At 44.6% G+C, this 20,628-nt stretch overlaps 2 protein-coding genes across 7 annotated transcripts in view; one reads left to right on the top strand and one right to left on the bottom strand.

Moving 5' to 3' along the window:
- Hlf (HLF transcription factor, PAR bZIP family member) overlaps positions 1-15,950 on the top strand; it is a 54,964-nt gene extending 39,014 nt beyond the window's left edge. For 3 of the 5 annotated variants that reach the window (XM_033762970.1, XM_033762969.1, XM_033762967.1), the window contains exons 3-4: positions 4,405-4,625; positions 11,602-15,950. In XM_033762970.1, coding sequence (XP_033618861.1) covers positions 4,405-4,625; positions 11,602-11,817 — 437 coding nt within the window. In that variant the 3' untranslated portion in view covers positions 11,818-15,950. Of the gene's footprint in view, positions 1-4,404; positions 4,626-11,598 lie in introns of all 5 variants that reach the window. The other 2 variants (XM_033762968.1, XM_033762966.1) reach the window with 1 other exon arrangement.
- Mmd (monocyte to macrophage differentiation associated) overlaps positions 14,191-20,628 on the bottom strand; it is an 83,972-nt gene continuing 77,534 nt past the window's right edge. Inside the window, exon 7 of one of the 2 annotated variants that reach the window (XM_010620208.3) lies at positions 14,191-14,321. In XM_010620208.3, the coding sequence (XP_010618510.1) occupies positions 14,211-14,321 (111 nt within the window). In that variant the 3' untranslated portion in view covers positions 14,191-14,210. Of the gene's footprint in view, positions 14,322-16,021; positions 17,650-20,628 lie in introns of those variants that run through there. The other variant, XM_010620210.3, reaches the window with a different exon arrangement.

Below are 20,628 nucleotides of genomic sequence, written 5' to 3'. Positions count from 1 at the left end.
TGAAGGGTTGGAACTGTCTTAACTTGTCAGACTGTCAGACTAACTGTGAGGATTTGAGAACAAACCCTCAGGGGTAAAGCATTAAATGCCTTTTCTGTTGAAGTCTAGGGCAGGGGATCACTCATCTTCTTACCCTTCAGTGTTTTCCAGAGCCTAGTTAATGCAGTGAGATTGAAAGTAGGAATCATAAGCATTCAAAACAAGCCACAACTGTCCCTAGGGGCGGAAGATAAGATTATTTACCTAAACACTACGGGAAGTTAAAACTGTTAGAACTACTAAAACTAGTAAGGTAATAAAGTGACTGGATAGAAGACCAGCATTTTCAAACCAGTGGCTTCTTATAACTCAGAACTAACCAATTAGGAAATAAAGAACTTTACAGTAGGAACAGCTGCAGTGGGCCCTTGACTTACAAACTCCATCATCTTCCGAGGGCTGGTTGTAACTCAGGTTGGCTGCTGAGATCTGGCTCTTTTTCTGGGTACACTCTGTAGGTAACAAGAGGCATATGAACCTTCCACCAGTCTCATTAATCCAAGTTGTTTGTATGTCAGGCCAGTCATAACTTGAGGGTCCACTGTATTATAAAACAGTTAAGGTCAGTGAACTTAGCAAAACTGTAAATGGTTACAATGAAGAAAACTATCAAGTTGAACTAAAAAAACTCCTAAATTAAAATGAAGAGCATACTACAGGTACATTCACTATTCTGGTTGCCCTCAAAATAGCTATGACTTTCATATACTCTTAAATCAGAACCCCCTAAATGAAGAAATATATTCTGAAATTTCTCTAAAATAAATTATATATATATCCAAAGACGTTTTCTGAAAAGGACAATGAGGAAGACAGAACTTGGCTTATCAAATAGAAAACATTAGTAATATTATAGTAAGAAGTTTGAAAACCCTTAAGCACTGCTTCTTGCTTATGCTGTATGCAAAAAGAAATGCCCGAGTGACTCAAAACTCTGCTAAGATAAGCCATGGTGGCATAACGCGGCATGAATGCTGCAGTGAGCTGTTTGTTATCCTTGAAAGCTCTAAAAGGTTCGTCATCACTGATAGAAACCACTTCTAGTTGTATTAGAGAAAAATATAATTTTACATATATATTTAATGTGCATATGTATTATGTATGTATAAAACAGGATTTGGGATAGAGAAGGTATGAACTAGAAGCCATAAAATAAAATTTTTCAATGTGTTATTATATTGCAATGTAAAATATCTCAGTAGTGAAAAACCCTATTAGCAAAGCTAGAACACAGAAAAGCATGGAAGAAAAAAAAAACATTTGTTGTGGATAAAACAGATAAGAAGGTTTTTGTTTGTTTGTTTTGTTTTTGAGACAGAGTCTCACTATGTAGTTGAGACTGACCTGGAACTCACTATGTAGCCCAGGCTGGTCTCCAACTCACAGCGATCCTCCTGCCTCAGCCTCCCGAGTGCTAGGATTACAGGTGTGTGCCACCATGTCCGGTCAAGATTATATTCATGGACTGTGAAGGATTTTTATAAATGAACAAACAAAACCCACATTTAAAAGGGCAAAAATAGGAAGGTATGGTGCATAGAGATTAAATAAATACCCAGCAAACATGTAAGATGGTAGGTGTCACAAACAGCCAGAGAAATGCAAATTAATAGTGATATGGTGTTTGTCAGATTAGCAGCATTTTAAAAGTACTGAGGAACTGTGTGCAAGTATGTGTAAAGATGACGTTTTGGGAGCACAATGTGGCAGGGCATGTTCATGCCTTTCGTGTGAGGGGTCCCACTTCTGGGAATCTCTTCTACAAAATATATACATTAAAAATGCACCTGTCGGAGAATGATCACATAAATTATTATATACACACTATGCAGTATTACTCATCATTTAAAAAGTAGCTACTTGCACCCATGTGGGGAGTTACATATTGTGTGTCGGTATGATGGCAAAGTAATCTAAGATACGTTACGGCATTTTGTGTGAAGTTCCTGCCGTGAGAGGCTCTCACCAAACTTGAGCGTCTCGTCTCTGGGAGGAGAGGTGGGAAGGGTGACTGGGAGGAAGAAGGAGCAAGAACCCCAGCTCTCGCCGACTTGGCGCATTGCCGCTGCATTTGCTGAAATGTGCATTTTTCGTAATTTTAAAAGTCGATGTCACGAGCCAGTCCTCAGTTGACAACTCTTCTGTTAAAATGTTTTAAATCCATAAAAGGAAAAAGAACGGCCCCTCTCTCCCAATGACCCAATGGCGCTGGTGACATTTTGGAACAAAGGAGAAGAAAGTGAGTCCAGCAGAGTTGATTCAGTGGGAAATAGGCACAAATAAGACGGGAGGAGAGGCTCTGAGGAGTAAAGGGGCCTGGCTGAGTTTCCCAGTACTTGGCCATTTGCTGTTTGACACTGGGGAAGCCATTTTACCTGGGCTGTGGTCCAGGGAGGTTTTCTCCATTGTGCAGGTAGAGCTGACCTACTTCCCTTGGAGAAAAGGACGGACTAGAGGGAAGGATGCCGAGAGAGGCTCCGCCGATGGTTCGAATGGCCACGAATGAATGCCGGACACGAGTACCTCAGAGGACAACCCCAAAATGAGAACTGCTCTTTGTAGAAGCGGGGCATTGAAGTAGGCACCACGGCAAATGGTTGGATGGGAGAAAAATGAACAAAATATGGAAGGCAGTGGTGTGCTACAAGGTGTGTGTGTGCGCGCGCACGTGTGCTTAAGAACATTTAATACAGCATAATAAACAAAATAAATATAATAAACAAAACCCTGAAGTATTGAAGTAACTCCAGGGCAGTTGGGTTTGAAATGATTTGAGCGGTGGGAGAAGCATGCTGGTGCCTGTAGGGTGGTGTTGGGGTTTGTACTGATAGGCTGTGTGGGTAGTTTTATTATTAAACATAAGGAGAGTTTTCAAAAGGGAAATACAATCAGTGTACGACTGAAATGTGGTTTGTCTTCCGAGGTGGTGTCAAGAGGCATGAGATCAAATCCAGCTTGACGCCACCCGGTACAGAGCTCAGCGGTCTCTAGAAGCAGGAGCTTGGCTAATGAGAAACACGCATGCTCTGCCAGCACCTCGGGGCTCATCTCTTCCTCTTTGGCAAGCCAGATGCGAAGAGAGCTCAAAGCAGAGTGGGGACCTCAAAGGTCACCTAGAGCATTCATTTGGCAAGCTTCCCGCCAAGCCTTTCCGGGAAACAGACGAGCAAGGTTTCACAGATTTGCTAGAATCCAAGCCAATGACTTCATGCTTCAACCCAGGGGTAGGTTTTAATGAAACCTGAAGGACACTTCGCACATCGACCTGCCACTGGCAGCGAGGACAAAGAGGAGACGGGCCAGACACAGCCAAGCTGTATCCTCTCGTTTATTCTCTGGGTGTGAAAGGAGTGATTGTAAAATTCAGACAAAACTAGAAATGAAGAGTCACAGTCCCTGCATAAACCATTTTGGTCTCTTAAGTTTACTTTCACCCATAGGACGTATTCAGAACTCATTATTCTGTAGATGTTTGAGCATTTCTGTGCTTTAGCCCTTTGAACGCTTGAGTGGAAGTACAGCTGTCTCCGTTCTGTCTTTTTCCAGTCTGTGAGGGTTTTTTGAATTTATTTGAGCTTCTCCACTGCCTCTCTTCATGTGTGCATGGTTTTATCACAACAACCCGTATCTGATGTGTCTCCCGCCAAGCCCACTTCAGTTCCTCCATCGTATTGCTCGAGTCTTTTCTCCAGACTTCACCTGTCTGTGGCTCCACCGCTCAGGATCCACCCGTGTAATTTGGGGCCTCACGGCTCCCTTGTCGGTGGCCACATCTGTACTTGAGCTTCTCCCTGCTCCCTCTCACCTTCTCATTCAGCCTTCCGGCTACTGAAGGCTATTTGTGCTCCTTCAAAAAATGCAAACCTCTGTCTTGTCTCAGTGCCTGGAGCATCTTCTTAGCTGTAGCAAGCGTCACTCCTAAGTGTGCTTCCCTAAGAGACTTACCTCCATCCAGGTCCCTGCATTCCATCCTAAGAACTGGTCCATCTTCACAACTCTCTGAGCAGTACCTTAAAGGCCAAAACCAAGTGGTTCTATGCATTGAATCTTGCACCACGCCTGCCACGCGGGTGGTGCTTCTCGGGGGTGTGAGAGGAAAGAGTGCGTTCATATTTTCAAGCAGCTCTTCCTCCCCAGTTTGTGAACATGTGTACGTGGGTCGCTGTTTTGCCTAATGTGAGACAGGAAAGGCATATTCAGCCTCCCGCCACCTCAGGAACGTAGTGAAGGAGAACACAACAAATGGTGACGGGTCACTTATACATCAAAGACTTGGGCCACTCATCTTACGGCACCGTTGAGAAAGAGGCTGTCAGGTGCATCTGCCTACAGTGCGCATGAATTAAAACTCCTGTGCTGTTCCAGGTCAGCTGTTGCCAGCAAACCGCAACACACCAAGTCCCATTGATCCTGACACCATCCAGGTCCCAGTGGGGTATGAGCCGGATCCAGCAGACCTTGCCCTCTCCAGCATTCCAGGCCAGGAAATGTTTGACCCTCGAAAACGCAAGTTCTCCGAGGAAGAACTGAAGCCGCAGCCTATGATTAAGAAAGCTCGCAAAGTCTTCATTCCCGATGATCTGAAGGTAAATTGGAACTGGTAATCAGGATTTGGGGCACATGGACCATGGGATTAAGAGGAAAATTAGAGGTGACCCCGGGAGGATTATGTACAGGGTGTGAATGAAAAATACAATGGATATTTAAATTTTTAAAAGATTCATTACAGGAAAAAGCAATCAGATTGCCATTAACCCCCTGGAAAGCTTCTCCCCTGCTTCAGACACACTCTTTCCGTCCCTCTTGCCAGTTTCCGTAGCAGTTCTGGAAGCCCTTTTGTGTCTTCCATTACACTAGCATAGCTGCCTTGATGCCCTGAATCGATTCAAAATGTTTACCTTTCATGGTCCTTTTGACCTTGGGGAACCATTGGAAGTCACATGGCACCAGCTCTGTAAATAGCGTGGATGAGGACGTGCTGTAACATTTCTACAAGCCCGCCTTTCCACCGGATGGCACTCAGTAGCCATATTCACCGTTTTTTGGATAACGCTTTGTAAAGAAACAAAAGCAGACTTCCAGAACCGCTTCTGAAAGTGGCAAGAACTATAGGATGTGTGTTCAAAGTGGGGGAGGGTATTTTGAGGGGGGAGTTAAGGGCAGCGTGTGTTTTACTGTAGTAAATTTTTAAAATTTGAACATTCACCATATAGTTTGATCATTCCTTGTAAATTAATCCCTGAAGTACTCATGATTTCTGATCCTGACTAGTGTGTGACTTTGCGGCGTGTTACTTTCCTCTGTGGGTATCTTTATTATTTGATACTGAACCAAGATAAAGAAAAGCAATAAAACATCAGAGGGACGGTGAGCTCATAAAGGAAGAAGACTGACTTCCATCTTCAAGGAAATCCATAAAATATAACCCATATGTCAAACCAAAATGTTTCATGGCTAGAAAGAGAAGAAAATTATTTAAGGGAGGCACCTGGATCTCATAGTCCTCGAAGGGTTACCTTCCTTTAGGAAGGAACCACACCCAGAGTCCGAATAGCAATAACAATCAGAAAATAGCGACCAGAAATGGAACCCTCCTGCCACATGGGCAGCCTCGGGAGACCCGGGGGGATGTTGAGGAGGAAGCGCTGGATTCCCTGACACATTGTAAAGTTGGGGTGAGAAACTGTCCTAGGATGAAGGGGACACATTATTTATAAAGGGAAATAGATTTACCTTAGGAAGTCCATTATAGCTTAAAACAAAATTAATTTCTCATATTTTATGGTATTTCAGGATTAAAATTCCTTCCAAAATAATGCCACACCCACTAATACCAAGAGAACCATTTTTTTCTTTTTTCTTTATTGGTATATTTTAGGTATACAGCACAGTTACATTCATCATTGGGATCTTGTACCTTTACATGATGTATCTTGGTTTTTATTTTGTCCGCATTTTCCTGCCCTCCCTTCACCCCCTCCATCCTTCCCTATTTACAGAGACTTTGTTTCCACTTTTTTCTTTTCTCTTCCTAGCTTTCCCCTACACCTCCCACATCCCCTACACCTCCCACATCCCCTGCACCTTTAGACATTTTTTCCTATTACACAATATCAATTATACATTTTGATTCTTATTTACACTTTTAGCTTATCACACCAGAAAAACTATTTGGTATTTATTTACACATGTGTATCCTATTATTTCACTTAAAAGTATGTCCTCAGTGTGCATCCATTTAGCTATAAATGTCTAGTTTCTTGTTCTTCGTGGCTCAGTAGTACTTCATTTTATATAAAAAAAAAAACACACCTTCTTTATCCAGTCTCCACTTAATGGGCAATTAGGCTGTTTCCAAATTACAAACTGTGCTGCTATAGACATAGGTGCACATATATCACTGTGGTATGATTCCTTTAATTTTTTTAGGAAGATACCCAGCAGGGGAATAGCTGTTTCAAGTGGGGATTTGTCTCAGTGGTTCTGCCACCTGCCTCGAAAGCTCAAGGGCCTGAGTTTGATCCCTACTACCAAAAACAGGGCAGGGGGCTTCTAATCCTAGTTGTTTGAAGAATCTCCATATTGATTTCCATAGTGGTTGCACCAGTCTGCACTCCCACCAACAATGATGAAGGGTTCCTTTCTCCCCACACTCCCACCAGCATTTGTTATTGGTTGGTTTCTTGACAGCAGCCATTCTTTCTGGGGTGAGGTGGAATCTCAGGATTGTTTTCATCTGCATCTCTCAAATGACCAGTGATGTGGAACATTTTTTTCATGTATTTATTTTATACTTTTACTTCTTTGTTTGAGAAATGTCTGTTCATTTCAGATGACCATATTTGAACTGGGTCTTTATATTTGGGGGGGTGGGTCAGAGGTTTTTGAGTCCTTTATATACACGGGATAGTAGACCTTTGTCTGAGGAGCAGCTGGTAAAAATTTTTTCCCACAATGTAGGTTGTCTCTTAGCTCTGTTGGTGGTTTCTCTTGCAGTACAGAAGCTTTTTAAAAAGATGAGATCCCACTTGTTGATTCTTTATGCTAGTTACTGTGTTACTGAATATTTGTTCATAAAGTCTTTTCCTATGCCAGTGTCTTCCAGAGTTCTACCTAGCTTATCTTCCAACAAGTTTAGTGTTTTGATTTTAATATTTATATCTTTAATCCACTTAGATTTTAGTTCAGTGCATGGTGAAAGATAGGGGTCTAGTTTAATCTTTGGCAAGTTGAAATCCAGTTTTTCCAACACAATTAAAGAGGCTATTTTTCCTCCATTGAGGATGGTTGGCTCCTTTATCAAAGATGAGGTAGCTGAGTACATCTGGAGTTGTTTCTGAATCTTCTAATTTATTCTACTGATCCTTGGGTCTGTTTCTTTGCCAGTACCATACTGTTTTTATCACAGTGGCTTTGTAGTATAGTGTCAAGTTGGGGATTTTGATACTCCCTGCTATGATTCTGTTGCTTAGAATTGCTTTTGCTATTCTGGGTCTCTTCTGGTTCCAAACAAATTTTCGGATTGTTTTCTCTAGTTCAGTAAAATATACTGTTGGGATTTCAATCAGCATTGCATTAAATCTGTATAGCAGTTTTAATAGAACCATTTCTGACTAGCTACTTCATAGAATTCTTTGTGCTTATATTTCTTTCCAGGCATAAAGACAATGGGAGTATAACTGTACATTTTCAAGGCATTGGAACAAGACATAATTAGCCTTCTCTAAAGTGTGCCCCCTACTTCTCAAACTTAAGCATGGTTCACATGTAGAAACTCCAAGGTAGGGAGAGTGGGACTTTGGAACACTGAATAGATTTAGACCAGTTTCTGTTGCTTTTTGTGTCTAGAAAGAGCACCCGAGATAGAAGCACCTGGCAGATCTAAATCACTGCGGTCCTGCGCATATCTGAAAGTACCTGCACTGACACAGAACAGGGAAATTTCGGGGCAGAGGAGAGCCTTAGAGACCCATTAGTCCAATGTTATCCCTTTGCAGTTGAGAAAGAAGAAAGGGAAACTCAGATGAACTCTACCTCAGAAAGTTCACTGCAGCATGTTAACCCTGACAAAAGGCTACAGCAGGACCCTCAATAACTGCCACCCCAAGAATCAGGAAAGGAAAGTGTATGGTCAAGACAGCAGAAGATACAATCTACTTGGGGTGTGGAAGGTTGGACTGCACAGGCTAAGACCAGGGTGACATGGGATCAGGTGTAGGTATGAGAGATACCTTCCTGTGATGATCTTATTTCCTTAGTGATCCAATCCTGACTGTATTTCAGAGTCTCACCTCTTAACGTAAGCCAGGGAGCCCATTCAACATGGATTTCCCCTTGGTTGGAGGTTTGAAAGACTGTTGCCGAGTAGTATACAGAACTTCCAGCCAGATTTTCACAGTCTCCAAATTTACATGTTCAAACAAAGGGCACGATTACTCAATAACACAGGTAATGTTAGCAGCAAAGAGGCAGTGCGAAACTATCTGTGCTGGAATTGTACATACTACTGCTGGCATGGCTGTGTCTGACCTATTCACATGGTGAGTGCGGAATGGGCAGGAATACTTTCCTATGCCTCTGGGTTTTTTTTTTTTTTTTTCCAGATGTGGGTGAATCTTCAAGTCACAGACCATGAGCTGGTGGAAGCAGGAAGAGCTGTCACATGTCAGGAGAGAGGTCTGAGCTGGGGTGGGTGGAGAGAGGTGTTCAGGCACTGGACAATGAGCAAACCAATTGAGTAGAATGCCGTCCACCAAAAATGATGGATCAGGGAGGGCATGCATTCCCTGGAAGTGTTAAGGGAGAGCACACTGAGCTTCCTAACTAGAAATCAGTTTTATTACCTGCATTTCTCAGTACTTTTCAGGGTCCATTCATTCAGTATGACAGATCTTTTTCAAATGCTGGAATATGCGGCTAGAGAGACCAAGGTGAGCTGACGCCCAACGTTGCTCCTGGCCTCTTGGAAGCTCTAGTCTGGCCAGCAGTCAGGAGTGTTGACCTGTCAGAAGGCGGTATGGCCGAGTGGGTTCTGGTTGGATGGGAGTAGCTGGGTAGCCACATGGCATTAGCACCTGGGAGGTGGAGAGGGAGACAGATGTAGCCCCACTGAAGACCCTGCTTCTCTCCGTGCCTGACCATTCTGTGATGACGAAATGAGGCAGACGGTTTGTTCGAGGCCGGGCACTGCTTCTTCCATCTTTCCTGCCTCCGTGTCCTCTGTTCCACCTCTGTTCCATGTTCCCTTCCTGCCTCCGAATTTCGTCTCCATTCCACCCTTTTGCCAGCTCATCTGCTGGGAAATGAAAGCACTTTAGAAGTAAGAAGAACTCTAAGCAAGATGCAGAATTCGGCTGTTACCTTGAGGTCAGCTGGTGAGTCCTGGTCCTGAAGATCTGGTCAGTGTAGTCACAGGCCACCAAGGCCACGGCCTGTGGCAGGAGCTCTATCCATCCCTCCCTGCCACACAGTTTCCAGGGGCTTGTTCTCTTGTGCTCACTCGGCACCTGGCTTCCTGTTCCCCTGTAGGCATCTTCTGATAATCCTGAGTTAGTCCCTCTTTGGATTCCTCTTGGAAGTCACACTCCTAGGCTCGTTGACAAGTGTGGTGGATTTACCGACACTGAAGGGTGTGGAATGGGGCTTACATCCAAATGACGCAAACAAACAACCTCCATCTGAACTGGTGCCTTGCTGCTCTGAATATGCCTTTGGGCCCCCTTTGCCCCTGTGATGTCAGTGGCTCTCCTGGCTCCTCCCAGTCCTTCTTCCTTTCCTCCAGCTCCCCTTCCGTCTTTCAGAAGCCACACAACGAATTCCACCAACAGCCGTTGCATACTTGTCCAGTCTTGCTCATTCAGGACAACCTCCTCCCTAAGAAGAGTCACAGTGCCAACTACTGGGGAGATCATTTTTCACCCTATTCCACATTAGTGTGAGAAAATAAAAAAAGGTAGGGGTGCTTTACAAATAAAGTGATACCACCAACTTGTGACCAGCACACAGGAGGTCCCTACACACATGTTCCATCTCACACTCTGGTCTTGTGCAGGGCAAATATCTACTGAGGGTAATGAGTGGATTAGGGAGCAGACCACTCGTGTTGGATTTTTCCTGCAGCCTTGACCCCACCCCACATGATCCACTCCGAGGCTAACACCTTCCCTTGGGATGCTGGGGACGGAAGGGGTGGCTTCACTCACCACCTCTGGGTGGCATGTAACTGCACAGCGATTCGCTTTGCTAGAATGGGAGGTTGCTGTTGAAGTTGTTGAGCAAAGGAAGCTGCAAGCTTCATCGGGTAACACCGCCAGTGAATTGGGAAGATCTAGAAGACTCATTTCTTAGCAAAGAAGCTTTCCTTTCTTTTGGTGGTAGTGGGGGCAGCAGTGAGGGAGAGAGAAGGCTTGTTTTCACAATGAGCACAGTTAACTATCTCCCAGGGCACCTCAGACCTAGAGACTAGTTAAGCAAGAGATCAGTGGAAACCGTGTAAATGCAAGCCTCCGATACGAATACTGATTAGTGACAGACTGGAGGGTTTTTAAATTTTTGTTTTTCACAATCAGTAGGTGCATCCTGTTGTATGATATTCTTGTGGTTCAGACAGATATAAAATAAGAGGTGAAAAGATCCCGCTTCTCTCTTTTGCCTCTCTCCTCAGTCTCCCCGGCAGAGCCATCATTTTTTACTGCTTGGTACAAATCAGTGTTGGCGAATTTATGGCACGTTGTGCGGCAGTGGGCTGTTTGTTATCACCGAAAGCTGGGAAAGTTTTGCCATCACTGGTATAAATCTGAGTCTCTTTCTATGAATGTTACAATTTTTTAAGCAAACTGGGGTGAAGCCAAACATATCTACCCACAGACTGCCATTGTTTCCGCTCACCTGGTGATCTATCTCGAACATCTTTGTGATTCAGTGGGGTGAATATTTTTAACAGCTGTAGAGTGTCCCTTTGTGTGATTCTTTCCAAATGATAGATACACACAGATAAGTAGCTTTTCTCCCATATTTTTCTTTTACCAACAATGTTGCAGTAAAAGCCTTGTGTACTGTGCATTGGCACGATGAAGCTATAGGCTGAAGCCCTCCCAGGGGAGTTACCAGATCAGTAGAGTACATATTAAAACACATGAGAGATATCGCCAAATTGCCTTCCAAAAATATTGTACCAGTTTACACCACAAAAGCAGATGAGTACCCGTGGAAGAAAATTAGGTTCTACAGTTTTCAGCCAAGCTACTAAAGAAAGTTGGAATGTGCTTCTGGGTGTGAGGTGAGCTGCTTTCTCTGCTTCAGGCTCTGATCTCCACCTCATTGGGCACAAGCTGTGCTGGGCAGAGCAAGGGGCCCATTGTGACAGGTTGGTCCCTGCTCCAGGAAGGAAGCCATGGCTCATGGACCATTTGCTCAGACTGGCTGAAGCTAATGGAAGGAGACGTGGGTTCTGAACCTGGGCTGGCATCTCAGTGTGGCCTGAAAGGCTGCCAGCTGCCAAGTGAAACTGCGCTGCTGAAATCTAATACCTCGTTTCTTTACCCTTCTGTGACTCACGAGCAGGATGACAAGTACTGGGCGAGGCGCAGAAAGAACAACATGGCAGCCAAGCGCTCCCGAGACGCCCGGAGGCTGAAGGAGAACCAGATCGCCATCAGGGCCTCCTTCCTGGAGAAGGAGAACTCAGCCCTCCGCCAGGAGGTGGCTGACTTGAGGAAGGAGCTGGGCAAATGCAAGAACATACTCGCTAAGTACGAGGCCAGGCACGGGCCCCTGTAGGCTGGCACTGTGGGCTGGCGTTGGCATAGGTGGACAGCCTGTTTCCTGTCTGATAGCACCACACCCAGACCAACCTTTCTGACATCCGCACTTTACCAGAGGCATAAACACAACTGACTCCCACTTCGGTGTGCATCCTTGTGAGTGCACGCGTGCGTGTGTGTACATGTGCTTGTGCTCCTGTGGTCAGCTGTGTGCGTGTGTGTGCACGCGCACGCGTGCGTGTCCCTTTGCACTTGCCATTTTGAGATAGCCCTCCTCTCATCCTCTTTTAATCCCCCAAAAGAAAGGTGCCACATTTTTATTAAACTCTGGAGACCCCGTGGGTTTTCCACCCCTGCCCTTCGTTTTCCAGCTCACCTCCTCTTCTGGGCGCTGTTGGGCGTCTCTAGGAAGGGCCCTGGGAAGAGTGGATCTCAGTCTTTGGGAATGCAAGCTCTTGTTTTTGTTTAATCCATAAGTATCCACGCTAATGAGGTGAGCAGAATAACTTAGCACTACACTGCAGGCCTACTCACTTACAGGTTGCTTTCCTCCTTTTTTCAGTTTTGGTGATAATTGTCTTCAAATTTAAAGTGCTGTTTAAATTTATTGGATCCCATATTTACTTACTGCTACTTACTAAGTTTCCTTTTAATTCCACCAACCCCAGATAAGTACGAGTACTATTATAGAACACAGAGTGTGTTTTGCACTGTCTGTACCTAAAGCAATAATCCTATTGTACGCTAGAGCATGCTGCCTGAGTATTACTAGTGGACGTAGGATATTTTCCCTACCTAAGGATTTCACTGTCTTTTAAAACACAAAAATTAAAGTAATGCATCTGAGCATGATCAGAATATCCCCAGGACAGGGAAGCAGAGGGCAATGAGAGGTCTAAGACTGAGGACTTAATTTATCAGTACATGAGCCAGACAAAAAGGTGTCTCAGAGTAGTCTTCGGTGTGTTTGGTTTTGTTGTCGCCCCCTCCCGCACCTACCCCACCCCCACTTTTCTAGTTAACTTTTTCCATATTCCTCTCAATATTCAAAAATTACCTAAGATTCAGTTTCCCCAGTTTTTGTGATATATATATATTTTTTTGAAGTATAGTTGGATGTTTTTAAAAGTTAAGTTCATAAATTGATGTTTTGTAAGCCCCTTACTCCCCGTGGTAGTATTTTTTGAATGCCTCGTAAATTAATGATTCTGGAGCTTATGTTTCTTATTCTCCGTTTGCTTTGGAAAGTATGTGCTCTTATGAAGTGGACTCCTGGAAAAATGAATGTAAAAAGACACTGGTGTATCTCAGAAGGGGTGGGTTGCACAGACTGTGGTTCATCCAATCAATTTAAATGTTTACTATAGACCAAAAGAAGAGATTGTTAAATTGTTTAATGTTTATACAGAATAATTATAGGAAGTTCTTTTTGTACAGTATTTTCAGATATAAATACTGACAATGTATTTTGGAAGACATATATTATATATAGAAAAGAGAAAACGGAAAAACTATTCCATGTTTTAAAATTATATAGCAAAGATATATATTCACCAATGTTGTACAGAGAAGAAGTGCTTGGGGTTTTTGAGGTCTTTAATATTTTAAGGCTATTACTGACACATCAGCATGTTTTCTGCTTTAAATTAAAATTTTATGACAGCATCGAGGCTTGCTGTGACGAATCCTGCTCCGACGTTTTCTTGTTTATTAGGTCTCAGAAAGAAGTCAGTTGACATCACCCAAAAGCACAAATGGATTTTAGTCACATATTTATTGGATAATACAGTGTTTCTAGGAAAAGCATCTGCCACAGAAATGTTCACTTGAAAAGTCTGATTTTCTGGGTTGGAGCGCGGCTGCCCCGAAGAATGTTCTCCCCTGTGGGCCGCTGGGTCTGATGCATGTAAGGCTGGCACTGGTTTATGGTTTATGTGTACAGTTTATAAATCGATAGATGTTTTGACTTCAAAGATGAATGTTCTTTGGTTTCCCAAAGTAGTATAATGTCAGGAAATTGTGCTGTTACTGCCAAGAAGCATTTTGTGCTAGATTAAAATCCCGTTTCATCAATGGGAGTTTTCTAGTTTCGTGCCTCCAGAGTATCTTAATTCTTTAATGATCTGGAAGTCTCCCTGCCGGTCCCTCCACAGTGTTTCTCTCTTGTGTCATGATTTTGGGAAATGTGACCAGTAGGATATCGAGTAGCAACTCATTTTGTTGTGAGATACAGAGAAGGGCACAGATGAGGGAATATTGGAATTGAAATATACTGTTCAGGTACATAACGAATAAACAGAATCTTTGAAAATCTTATGTAGAACTGAATAAGAGATATTCAGCAAGTGCCATAGAGAATTGGCCTCTCTATAGATGAAGGAGGGGCTAATTGTGGAATAGTTACATTGTTTAACAAAGACAAATTATACATAAAACAAAGACCAATAATACCTTTAAGTGGAGAAACATTGAAGGATTATAATGTGGGCCATCCAAATTTACGGAGTTATCAAATGGTAGCTGAAAAAAAAAAGTGAGTATTGATCTTTCGTGGAATTAGGTTGTTTGTATCAAATAAACATCACAAATGTTTTCTGCAGAAGAAATAAAAAGATCATAATAAAACATTATTTTGTGTGACAGGAAAGGTTTCAAAAACCTACCTCGTCTTAAAAAAAAACTAAACATTTTGGAGTCTGTATAGGTGCCTTATATGTGGGTCATTGTAAACACACACACACACACACACACACACACACACACACGCACGCACGCACACATGCGCTCCAGATTTAGCTGCCTGTCTGTTCAAGGCAACTAGGGAATAAGGCAGTTCTGAGAACAAGTGGGAAGCCATGGTCTGATTGGTAGTGACTTGGGCCCCAGGGTTAATGAGCGCCTGCAGTCTGCACCTGTGAGAGTCCTGTTGTCATTTTTCACCCTTTTTTCCTAAGCATCTTTCAGAGATTTAATTACTTGGCCATGAATCCAAGCCATATCATGCCAACATCATTTAGACAGCTCAGAATGAGCCGTATAGGACTTCTAGATGAGGTCACATCATCTTTTGATTACATTTGCACAGAAAGGCAAAAAATGATGAGCCTCTTCGTGCTCATGCTACTTTGAGGGAATGGGTGGCTGTGGGAAGGCTGTAAGTGATCACCTCTTCCTTTGGAGAATGTGGCCACTTTGGATCATTCAGAAGCACACTGAGCAAGACTGTTACCAGGCTTGGTTGCTGAACACACACAAGTCTCCATGGAGTCGCCCCTTAAAGCAGAAGGAATATTTGAAGAGAGTTCGGATGGGATTTTGGCACTGAGTGTATAGAAACCACATAAGGTTCCCCAGAGGTTTCTTCTAACCACTGATTTTGGGGGGGAACTCACAATGGTTCTAAATGTACATCCAAAGGGTCTATCATCTGCTTTCAGAGGAGTCAATGAGAAAGTTAAGGGGCACCCTCTCCTCTGCCCCAGGGTGAGACGGACGTGACTTTCTGTAAAATGCAAAGTTAGTCCTTGGTTTTTCTAGTAGTTCATCTAATTGTCCCCTCATATTCCTTTAATAAAAAAATCATGCTTTGTCATAATTAGGGAGCTCCCAAAGCATTAGCCTGCTTGGCTGGGTAGCCACTGGAGGCCTGGAATTAACAGTGGGCTCAGTCCCTGCAGGTGACCGAAATGAGGTGTTATGGCCTCCGAGTGGTGAACGTTCTCTGCTCAGTGTGTCCACTTCCTGCTGAAGGCTCCTAGGTCCCCTCACTGATGAGGCGAAGTTCTTTAGGCATTTGCTAAAAGTTATATTTAAAAATGAGCAAAACTTTATCATAGGTCTTGAGGAATTGAATTTAGCAACTTACTTGAATGCACTTTTCAGGAGGTGAAAGTATATACAGGGGAGTGTGCGTGCATGTGTGTATGACAGCTTGAAGACTTAAAATACTTAATTTTTGAGCACCTTACCAAACAACAATAACGCGTTATCCTTTAGGCAAGACCACAAAGATCGCATCTGTTAAACAGGTACAAGAATCCATGAGGTTAGTTTAATTGTACACCATAGTATTGGTGGTATTTATACTGTTAAGTTCAAATCTTGTCTGTTGTTCTTAATGTTTAATAAAATTTGATTTTTTTTTCCTTCTTTCATGTATTTTTGTCAACAGTTGGCTGGCAATCAGAGTCTGTTCCCACCATCTTAGCCAAGAGACCATTTACAGAGATCAATTACATAGATGATAAAATGCTAATTCTATGTAATTAATAACAAATTAAAGTTTTGAGTTCTTATGTGCCATTGTACTGTACACGGCAAGTACTTGATTTCATCCCCTATCAGCAGTGTGAAGGAGGAACAGTCGTTATCCCCGTTTACAGAACAGGTAACGAAGTTAGGCAGGATAAGAAGCTGAGTGAAAGGGTTGGAGGTGAAAGCGGCAGAGGTGAGCTCCAGTCTACCGAATGGGCATCACTGAGAGGATGTTTCCCAGAAGCCACTGCACATGCTGTGCTCCTATTGGCTGAAGAGAAGTCACCTGGGGCTGTGTTACAGGAGAACAGATCCACTAATTCTGAAACAGGTCTGGGTTGAGGCTCGGACATCCCCATGTTTTAAGTACTCCTAGCTAACTCTTATGTGTGGCCGAGTACAGCCATCTCTCAGCATCTATGGGCCGGGGGAGAGGGGTCCGTTCTGAGACCCTGTGGCAGCCAAAATCTGTGGATGCTCAAGTCCCTTATATAAAACAATAGAGTATTTGCATATAACCTAAACACATCCACCTGTGCATGGAGTATAAACCATCTCTAACATTACTTATACTAATTCATGCAAGTGCTATGTAAAGAGTTTTATTGCTCAGGGAATAATAATTTTAAAAATCTTTACATGTTGAGTGTAAATCCAGACATCCTAGGCCTAACCACTCAGTACAAGTCCCCAGCAGCAGCACAAAAAGAGGAGAAGACAGGGAAGACAAAGACGACACGATGCTTTATGGACAAGCACTGTCTTGGGTAGGTTGATTTTCAGAAGAAAAACACTACATGTAAAATTTGAAGATTTGCCAACTCTCTTGACATTTGTCCGTGCACATACACCCTTCAGATCTGCTTTGTGCGCCACTAGATCCGTGTGCCCCTGCACGCCCTTAGACGGTTCCGTATGTGGGTTGACTCCTATGCACGCTGCAGTCTGCACAGGAATCCCCTCTGTTGGTGACAGGGAGGGGCTGATGAATCAGCAGGGGAGGAAGGGCAGATAGACAAAGGGCCCTCGCAATCCTTCAAAGCCCCAGGACTTCCCTGATTCTTGTTCTTCAGGATCACACTGCTCCACTACCCTTGGCTTCAGCCCTAGGTCCAGCGTCAGAATGCTCCTGTCCTGTGCTTCCCAGGGCTCATTTGAGTGGGTATCTTCTGTACAGCCGCAGGCGCTGCCAGGCTCGTGCCTTCTAAGTTTCCTTGGGTTTGAATGAGCCAAGCGCCTGGCAGAGTGCCTCACCCACAGGGGTACATCAGGTCAGCCCTGCTGGCTTGGTGCGTGGTCACAGGGTTCTCCTGGGTGACCTCTTTCTGGACAAAGCTTACCAGAGAAGTACAGCACCCAGGGGAATGCAGCTGCCCCCTTCTCCATGTGGGGCTCGAAGAGACTGGGTGGAAACAGCGCACACAGGGGCTGAGTCCAACCTAGGTTCAAGCCCTGTCTCTGACATCCGCTTACTTAATAAACATATTTACTGCAGAGCAGCCCTTTCCAGCTGCTGACATGGTGGGGTTCTTAGTCTTTCTGAATCGCGCTAATTTCATAACATCTTGATGTCATTTGCAGTAAGCAAGATAACCTATGAGAAATGAACACTCAGTGAGTGTGAGCTCCCCTCAATGCCCCATCCCCGCTCCCCTTCCTGGACGTCATAGAAGGTAGGAAGCCTCTGGAAAGAGGTGGCCCAGGATTTGTGTTCACTCCTTGGTCACTGAAATTCAAATAAGTAACACAGGGCCGGGCGTGGTGGCGCACACCTGTCATCCCAGCACTCGGGGCTGAGGCAGGAGGATCGCTGTGAGTTCGAGACCAGCTTGGACTACACAGTGAGTTCCAGGTCAGTCTCAACTACATAGTGAGACCCTGTCTCAAAAAAACCAAACAAAAAAATAAGTAACAGAGGTGCACAGGGGAAAAACACTAAGGGCGCTTAGCACTTTGGTCCATTTTAGGCTAGACTTCAGTGCATGTTTCCTAACCTAACATATTAGAGGACAACAACTTGATTAAGAAAGGAGTCTTCAAAAAGCTCTCCTTTTTAAGGGACTTTTCTTAAAACTCATCCATCTATAGTTTAAGATGAAAAAATATGTGTTGTCGGAAACTGCTTTCCGTCCTGGGTTGAATACTCCCAGTATACTGCTCAGACCGTATTCTCAGACTTGCTCACCGAAGCATCTCATCTTTACCTTCCACCCCCAGGATAATATGGTTATGCAAGCATCGTGGACCATTTATACCCCATAATCACCACTAATTTTCAAAACCATCCCAACTCTGCATCTATCCCAGTGAACCAGAGCAGGCGTTTTGCTATCATGGCTTTTCTAGCGGTACGTGCCCCTGCCACAGGAATAGAGCGCGGTGCCCCAAGCCCCTCCTGTGTAGAAGCACTGCACAGAATGAGTCCTGGAGCAGCCACTGGGAACAGATCTGGGGACTGGAGACCACTGCCCTTTTGCTGAATGGAGTTCCTAGCCAGCTGGGAAGTGTGGGATGTTTTTTTTTCCCCTTGGAAGTAGACTCCCAGGATGACTCACAAGGCCAGTTACAGGCCAGGCTTTCCCCCCAATAATCAGTGCTGTCCTTTCTCTTGGGAAGGAAGCACAAACAAGGAAAGAAGGGAGAGGGTCCCCTCGTGACCTTCTCCTGTGAAGGGGATGCAGGGTAGGAAGAGGGTCCCCTCCCAGAAGGATCGACCATGTTTGAACATTGCTACACAACTGAGCACGCCCTCCTTTTTTATCTTGGCTCTTTTAGTAGCCTTGGGAGCTACTCCTTAGGGTAGAACAGTCAAGGAGAGAGAATGGGGAAGGTGAGCCTTGGTCAAGGCCGGAGTATGTGTCTTCTGCTCTGTGTCCCCAAGGCTGTGTGTGCAACCACAGCCCAGTTCTGTGTGTGCAGAGAATAGCTGGCCTGGGCCTCTTCAGTGTCCAACAGACATAGTCCAGCGTCTCCAGCTAGAACTAAAGAATTCTGAGTGAAGTTTTAAAAGCATAAATTTCTCTGATGCTTTGCTGACTCCTCAGCCTGCATCCGGGAGCTTCTCTCCCCTGAAAGATTTTGATCCTTGAAGGAGAAGCCAGGGCTCAGCTGACTCCATATGAGATAGGACTTTCTTTCCCCAAATAGACTGCCCCATCCCCCTTCTCCTCCTGCAACCTGGTGCTCCTCTTCCTACACCTTTCTGCTTCTGGCTTTGCAGCCAGGAAATGTGTCCTTTGACAAGGCTTCTGGGACAGCTCCAGGACGCCCCTCCCTGTCTCCAGCCCTTACTTGAGCAGCACTGCAGAAACCTTGCCACATTCCTTTCAGATCCTTGTCTCCCCCGTGGCCTCCCCAGAACTACAGAGGGAAGCAGAGGCGCAGAAAGGCCTCAGGGAAAAAGTACCCTTGAAAGACCAAAGTCCTTCCTTTCTTTTGAATGAAGGCGAATCTCAAAAATGGAGAATTTAATTTAGGAGAGGAGACAGGGGTGAGTGAGCACAAAGGAGATGAGACTTCCCTTGGTCTCACAGATCACAGCAAGAACCTTGGATTCAGGCTATTTGGGTACTGGGGAGGTCCCTTGGTCCGGAGCCTCTCTCTCATCTCCCTCTCTCTGTCCACCTCCCCTCCCCTCCTTTCCCTTCTTATTTTCCTTCCTTGTGTGTGCAGTAGAGGCAGAGGGAGATGTGAATAAGACCCTGGAGGCATCCATAGGGAGAGCTAGGACGGAGACTCAAGTCCCTACGCAGTGGATAGGGATCGGAAAGACCCAGCCCTCCTCCTCCTGGCCCCGACAGTGGCCTTCACACCCACCACGGTCACAAGACCATTCGTCAAGGGGTTTGTGTGAACAGGAAGCTTACGTGTCGCTGGCAGAAACCAACCCCCAAAGCACTTGTAGGGTCACCCAGTAATGTTCAAGTGAGAGGATGCATTTACTGTGTTCCATCCATAAACCCTTTCATTTTCCAGTTGAGAGCCTTGGGGCCTTGAGAAGGAGTTGTGACTTGCGTAATGTCCTACACAGCTACACTCGATCACAGTACAGCAACCCCCGTTTCCTAGGCCAGGTTGTTCAGCACAACATTTGTTGTATTGAACAGTTGCTCGATACCACTTTTTTTATTTGCTGTTTCCCACTGGATTCAAGGGAAAGATGGCCCTGTTTCGCAGATGGAGAAACAGAGGCAATGAAGACCCTCTTTCCTTACATCGCCGGGCACCCAGGACTAACATAGCCGTTCTGTATCCAAACTCTACCCATTCTCCAAGACGCTGAAATTCACTCGGCCGTGGAATCTTCTCCAGCCTCCCAGCTGGAAGCACCGGCCCCTCCTCTGGCCTGCACTCCACTTCCATCCAAGTCCCTCCGTCCCTCCCTTTGGAAGGCTGACTTCCTGCAGCGTGGTTTTAATGCATTTGCCCGTAGTGCTTTCTCTTCCACAGGATGTCAGCGTCTTCGTCGTGGATGGCAGCCAAACTAAGTCTAACTAATTCAATGTGTGCTCTTTATTTGTTTAATGTGCCTCTGTGTTTTCACATTCCTTTTGTAGGCTTTTTGAAACAAATA

Source organism: Fukomys damarensis, unplaced genomic scaffold, assembly GCF_012274545.1.
Source record: "Fukomys damarensis isolate Sample0158 unplaced genomic scaffold, DMR_v1.0_HiC HiC_scaffold_13, whole genome shotgun sequence".
NCBI lineage: Eukaryota > Metazoa > Chordata > Mammalia > Rodentia > Bathyergidae > Fukomys > Fukomys damarensis.
This window is presented reverse-complemented; position numbering and strand designations above follow the sequence as displayed.